Source organism: Hermetia illucens, chromosome 3, assembly GCF_905115235.1.
Source record: "Hermetia illucens chromosome 3, iHerIll2.2.curated.20191125, whole genome shotgun sequence".
NCBI classification, from domain to species: Eukaryota; Metazoa; Arthropoda; class Insecta; order Diptera; family Stratiomyidae; genus Hermetia; species Hermetia illucens.
In genome coordinates this window covers 103,361,433-103,368,400 of record NC_051851.1, presented here as the reverse complement: position 1 = coordinate 103,368,400, position 6,968 = coordinate 103,361,433, and the positions used below count along the sequence as shown (strand labels likewise).

At 40.5% G+C, this 6,968-nt stretch overlaps 1 protein-coding gene across 1 annotated transcript; it reads right to left on the bottom strand.

The window, feature by feature from the left end:
* Positions 1-5,518: 5,518 nt before the first annotated feature.
* LOC119652085 lies at positions 5,519-6,718 on the bottom strand. Its single transcript, XM_038056023.1, has one exon. The coding sequence runs from the start codon at positions 6,716-6,718 to the stop codon at positions 5,519-5,521; it is 1,200 nt and encodes a 399-aa protein (XP_037911951.1).
* Positions 6,719-6,968: the final 250 nt, after the last annotated feature.

Genomic DNA, 6,968 nt, shown 5'->3' with positions numbered 1-6,968 from the left:
GTTAGTACGTCTACTAATTGCGCGTTACCATGCTCGTCCTATAAGTTTAGCTAAACCTCTTCCACATAGCTTCATGTAATTACATAATTTTCATCCGATTGTGCATTTTCATTGTACATTTCGAATACAAGATAAGTGAGAAATATAAGCTGCGTGCCGATAGCACTCGCGAGTCTCGCGGTATACACGCAAGGCGTACCGTTTGAGATTTGCGTCTAACCGCGAGCGTTATGCCAGTTTTTAATCACCGCTGAGGAAAAAACAGCATATTAAATCACATTGCATATAATACATACACAAAGTATTGTATTTCCTAAATAATTACCTCCTCAAAATTCCGTTTTGACAGGTAAACGCTTACAATCCAAAACGAACAACTTTGACCGCGCTCGTCGTCCCTTTCAGAATTTATTGCAAGGAGTTAAATGCAGTAGACCCTCAAAGGATTCGGCTTACTTTCAGTTTACATGAAACAAGTCGGGAAACCGGAAGCTGGGCGCTTCAGGTATGAAAGGTTTTGTTTGCTTTTTCCGTGAGCATATTTAAGTGTAGAACTATTCCATTTGTACGTAGCCCGTTATGTATTTGCATTTAGAATGTCTGACTACCCACTTCAATGTGACATCGATATTTATAATAGTTGCAGTAAATTTACAGGGAGAGACAACTTTGAGCTACTGTAACTTTGTTAGTAATATTATGATTTTGGTCGGTGATAATATGCTTCATATTATGTTTTATATTACTACCAATTTGATAACTCTGGGATAAACTTAAGGGGGGTTTTATTCAATTTCCCCAAAAATATGGTAATATACTATTATTAACTTAATTTGAATAGACATCGATATGGAGAGTATTTTGAGGCCTGGACACCATATAGAGGCAGCTTCATGAATTTTTTCAGATTTTTCGGTTGGGTAGTTTCTGGGAATGGGTCCGTTAAAGAAATCATCACTTTCCACCCCTCCCACTCCCCGCGTTTTTAACAAACCTTAAAACTAAGACCGGCTTCGAAAAGTACTTATTAAGATCTTTCCTTTGATATCCCACATGACTAAATTCGGTGAAAAAAAATTTTACACCCCCCTTTTACATACCTTTAACTCGAAAACTACTACTTGTACGACAAATTTTCACTAAAAATTGTTTGCTTAGAATCGACCATTTAATCGATTTTCCACCCCGGAGGGGGTGTCATAGCCCTCTGGAGGGGGCGCACATCGGCGCTATATAACTTTTGTTTCATATGCCACCCTCTACCCCCGCCCCACAATTTCATGAAAGAATTTATCTTTTCGTTTTAGCTCGCGTGATGATCTGTCGGTAGGCTCACGTGAATACTCTTATTTGTAGAATTTTCAGGATTCGTATTGGTTAAAAAGACAAGTTCATTTTTGTGCAATGACACGTGAGGGATCGAAGTGTTTGAAGGAGTGGATAGGTTCTGGAGGGCAAACTTATTGCATTTCCTTTCATACTTCGAGAGGAACACGCAGAATAAAAACTGAAAGTGCAGACGAGAGGAGAAGGAAACGTTTGGTGCAGAAACTCGAATCCTCGGTGCTGACTGCAGGTCCTGAAGTCTTTAACTCTAGGGCGGAATGCGTAGGCCAAGGAAAAATCTGTATACCTGAATTTGGGAAAACAAGGAAAAAGATCAATACATGCGAAACGTGGGAAAGGAAAGGAGGAGGAACCTTAGCCTGGAAGAATCACCCTTCACACTGCATGAGGCCAAAATGATTTCACTGTTCGAACGCAAGCAACACCAAGCTATTAAGCACATATTGAAGATCATCAGGGTTTTATATAATAAGTTGTGGAAAAGGGGCGGTGAATGAAAGGATTAGAACTTTCCTCCAAGGATGTCACAGGCAATACAAGTTACACTCATTCGCGTTTACACTCCGAGCATTTTGGGAGAGTGTGTTCCGCTGCATGGCATAACCAACAATGCAACTATCGCCTGCCTTCGTGTGTGACTTATACGTTACAGACAGATGTTGTCGTAGGTTTGGAGATTTGGAGTGAAAGGAGCGTCTAAGATCTAAATTCCGTTCACTGTTCCAAAATGATACGTAGCGTGCTGATGTGGTCAATGCAGAGGATCCGGAGCGGAAACCAACCTTCTCTCTGTCGATGAAGCTTTCGAGATGTTCTTTGATACGTTCTAGGATTATTTTAGCTACAACCTTTGCGACGACAGGGAGCACGCAGATACCCATTCAATTGCTACACTCAAAACGGGTGCCCTTTTCTGGAATAATTGGAAATGATTCTCCTTTACTTGGAGGAACAATCCGTATTCGCATGTTACTGTGACTAGCCATTTCATTCACTAACTTGAGAAGTCGCAGCCCTCTAGTCATATGAGAAATGCCAACGGCGCCAACGCAACATGCAAGACAAGTGGACGTAAGCGACCATCGAATAGTGATCCCTATCGAGGCCGTAGTCAACACCCCTCATGTAACACACATCCAGGAGACAACTCCCAGATCTATTGCTCGTACGGTGTCGGTTAGCTGAAACCCAACTGACCTTATTGCAAGCTCTGTATTGGAACAATGTGTCGCCAATGACGAAGCGGTGGAATATACAGAAATTCACAAACCTTCCACCGTTATCGTTCTAGTCGCCAAGACCGTGTTTCCCGATCACAGATTCGAGCAAGGTCGTTGTAACACTCCCCATTTTATTTCACTTAGGCCCAAAAGATTCAGTTTATGTCTTTGCAATTTCTCCTCGAGTTGGGTAAAGCAAGTATTCTGAGGACTTTCGCTACCGTTGCCGAGGAGCATGCGCACATTCCAGAAACCAATCATAGTCCGTTTTTGATAGCCAAAGATCATAGCTATTTCAAAGTTTGCAGGTTGCTAGCCCACAAATTTCCCTGTTAGTCGCCTCTAATGACGAGCAAGAAAGACTTTGAGTGTATTTTTAAGTCCCAACTCACAGGACCGTTTTTTGGTAACAGCTCCTACTGTAAAATTTACCGAATGCATCTATTGTAACCCCGAGTAAGGCAGATCATGGCATACATGTGGCTACAATAAGACTGCTGGCAGGGGTACATCAAAAACTTCTAGTCTTGGGAAAAGTCCGCATTGGATTAGTGATTTGTTACTAAAGAGAGCAGATCTATATGAATCTTATGCGGGCTACTTGTACAGACGTTATTGATCGATCTGGTCGATACAGAGAGTATTGGGAAAAGAATTATATTCCCAGGGTTAGGTACGCTACCGGGAGTGGGAAATGTCCTGAATTGAAAACGACGTTAACCGCAATCCGAAAATGAATTTTATTCTAATCAACCCCAACCACTACTGGGAGATCGCTCCCTCATCGCATCTATGAATAGGAGACGCAAATGGCTACAACAGCAAATCCTTGCAACAACGTATGGGTGACCAACGCAGGGGAAAATACATTATGGCAGTAGTATAAATATGTATGTTCTAATCCACTTTCATATAAAAATCTTGCGGTTTTGAGACGGCATGTATGTTCGAATCCAGTTTCATATGAAAATGTTGTGGTTAGGGGCGGCCGGTTTGGCGCGTGCCGGGGGCGACTTTTAGGGAAGCGTAGTTCGTAGGGCGTCGTCCGCGGGGGTTCGGGGAGCGTCGTTCCGGGCCGGGGCGGGTTTTGTTTAGGTATTGGTCGGTTCGTTGACCGTTGTTTTGAACTCCCTACAGTAGTATAAATATGTATGTTCTAATCCACTTTCATATAAAAATCTTGCGGTTTTGAGACGGCATGTATGTTCGAATCCAGTTTCATATGAAAATGTTGTGGTTAGGGGCGGCCGGTTTGGCGCGTGCCGGGGGCGACTTTTAGGGAAGCGTAGTTCGTAGGGCGTCGTCCGCGGGGGTTCGGGGAGCGTCGTTCCGGGCCGGGGCGGGTTTTGTTTAGGTATTGGTCGGTTCGTTGACCGTTGTTTTGAACTCCCTACAGTAGTATAAATATGTATGTTCTAATCCACTTTCATATAAAAATCTTGCGGTTTTGAGACGGCATGTATGTTCGAATCCAGTTTCATATGAAAATGTTGTGGTTAGGGGCGGCCGGTTTGGCGCGTGCCGGGGGCGACTTTTAGGGAAGCGTAGTTCGTAGGGCGTCGTCCGCGGGGATTCGGGGAGCCTCGTTCCGGGCCGGGGCGGGGCGGGGCGGCGTGCGTTTTTGTTGTTGTTGGATGTCATGTGCGTATTGCTTGGGTGATGGGGAATTGCTTATCAGGTTGACGTATTTGGGAGTGAATATTAGACCGTGGGTGAATATGTAGTAAGTTTGAAAATGATGGTTTTTGTAGATTTTAAATGTACTTGGCTGATTTTGTTGTTGTTGTTGCTGTGGTTGCTGATAAGAGGCGATCGTTTGGGTGCCATGTGCTAATTGTTTGGATGACAAATTAATATAAATAGTGGAATTTGTGAAAAGATTTTGTTATAAGTGAAAAGTTGCCGTAGAGGATGGATTCGATTAACGAATTATTGGGCTGCAAGCCGCTCATTTATATTAAAACGTCAGAGTTGGAAGTGGGAAAGCGGTACCACATCACTGGAGGCGAGAGAATGGAAACACGGTAAGTTAGAATTTAAAATTAAACTTTGCTTCTGCTAACAAGTTCTTTTTTTCATTGCTTTTTCTATAGATATGGACAGACTATCGTCGTGGATTTGGAGGGTACTATGCGGCTATTTTTACCATCGCGCTATAGTAAATGTAGCGATAATGTGTTGGACGACTTCAATACAGGGAAGTTGTCCTTGAGTTGCAGCGGTGCGGCCAATTCCAAAAACTTGGAATTCCATCTTCATATATAATAATAAACCATGAAAATGTAGATTTAGATGTGAACATTTATTATTATTATTCACAGAAAAATTACTTACAATAAAGAAAAAAAACAAAATTTATTATTTACAATGAAAACTTCTTTTTATTACATTTGATTATTATTTTGAGTTATAAATTTTTTCAGAAGGAATGCGTTTTGTAGCGCGCAACATCCGCTGTGGGCATTACAGCGTAACATGTCGGGATAATTTTGTTTCAGTGATTTTAGATTCGGACAGCTGTGATCTTCCACATTGAATACTAGTGCAATATTTCCCAGCAAATCATCCAGCCATTTTTTCTTCTCTGTTCCTTTGACGTAGATGGTTGTATTTTTCATGTTTAGAAGTAAATATTCTTTCACTTCCCAAAATGTTGTTAGTCCACCTTCCCATTTCAATCCATGATGATTTTCGTATACCCAGTGTGCCTGGGATTGCAGCTCTCTTGATAGTGTTGAAAAACTGAAGGGAGGTTTCAGTATAAAGTGTCGATGAAAATTTTCGTTTACATTTACGACAGCTAACTCTTTGATGATGAAAGTATTGTTGCATCCTCTAAATCCTTGCATATCGATAACGAAAATCGTCGTCATGGTGATGAAATGGTGCAGTTTGCTTGCGTGCAGAATGTAAACGTGATACTGGATTAACATTTATAGTTTCCATAGTTTTTATACAAGTTTTTGAACTGAAGAAGTGAGTGGGTTGTACTCTATCACACGATCATGTAGGAGCAAGCAGTAAGCTGTTGTTAAGGCAGGCACATCTACAGATGTTTTCATGTCTAACCTTATGTCCACTGAGCCAGATTTCATGGATTCATTTTGACGTGAACAATCAATTACTATAATTGGTGCAGATTCCTTATATTCGCTTTGTGAAAGTAGTGGCTGAGGTTGTACACCGTAATAAGATTGTTGAAAATTGCAGTACATATCATAGAGAAGAGCGAATCGATCACGGGAAAATTTAATATTCATATCGTCATAAGGATACGATTCGGAGTTTAAATGTATTTTGATATTTGTTAAATCACAGTGATCAAATTTGCTGGCATCTTTGTCTTTGAGATTTTTTCGATTTGTCTGTAAAGCTAAAATAACATATCGAGGTTTTTCGAGTTGACCTGTGGTTTTCACATTCCACACATGATCTGTTGTTGTGGGTAGAACTGGATATTCGTACAGTTCCCAATTTCGAAAGCTTATTTGAATCGGATGTCCCGATTCAATATATTTCAACATTGACAATTTTTCAGCGCCATCGGGATTAACATGGGGCACCTTCCACTGTAGTTTAAAAATTTTGATGTGTACATTATCAGTGGATGAAATAAATGCATTTTCATCGCTTCTTGTGCGAACCAAAATTAGCTCGTGTTTAGCGTTTACAATAATTTTCTTGTAGTCCTCGGCAAATCCCAAAAGTTTTCTTAGCGGAATAGAAAAGTTGAAGTAACCACTTGACGGTGTGATAGATTCGTTCGGTGACCAAGCGGCATTGTAAAGCATTTTACTTTCGTTTTCATTAAGTGATATATAATTTTTTAACGTGGATGTTATTCCCACATTTTTGTTTCGATCGATTTCTACTCCATTCAGTTCATATCTTATCTCATCAAATAGGAAAGCTACGCTATTATTCGTCAATTTAGCTAGTGCTGATATTGTTCCATCTGTTTTAGTTAAGGCGCCTTCAATGTAAATGAAACTCTGACTCGGCAAAATACACAAATCCTGTTGTTGTATGGGTATTCGGATTTCATCACTGGAGTTGTATGATGATAAGAATGGAGAGTAGCTATGGTATTCGATTTTTGATATACTATTATCAAAACTGATTTTACGTGTAACGTTCAGGATATCGCTCATTATTTTTGTTTCAATTTGAATCCCAATAACTTTAGATACTGTTTATTTTGCAATGTTAATCGCGGTCTAGCTCGTTCGATTTTTCTGATTGAACTGGTTCTATCTACATTATCAGGCAGGTATTTATCGTCGTTATAAAGCAGCATCCTGAGGCTTCAAATGAAGTCTAATCGTTATTGTTTCCCCTTTGAAGTTTATTATATCTCCGTTTTGATCAATCAGCTTAAGAGTTAGCGTGCTTATTCGTTTA

What these genes read in the sequence shown, in the direction of transcription:
- LOC119652085 (XM_038056023.1), bottom strand. Translation starts at nt 6,718, where the DNA reads ATGAGCGATATCCTGAACGTTACACGTAAAATCAGTTTTGATAATAGT.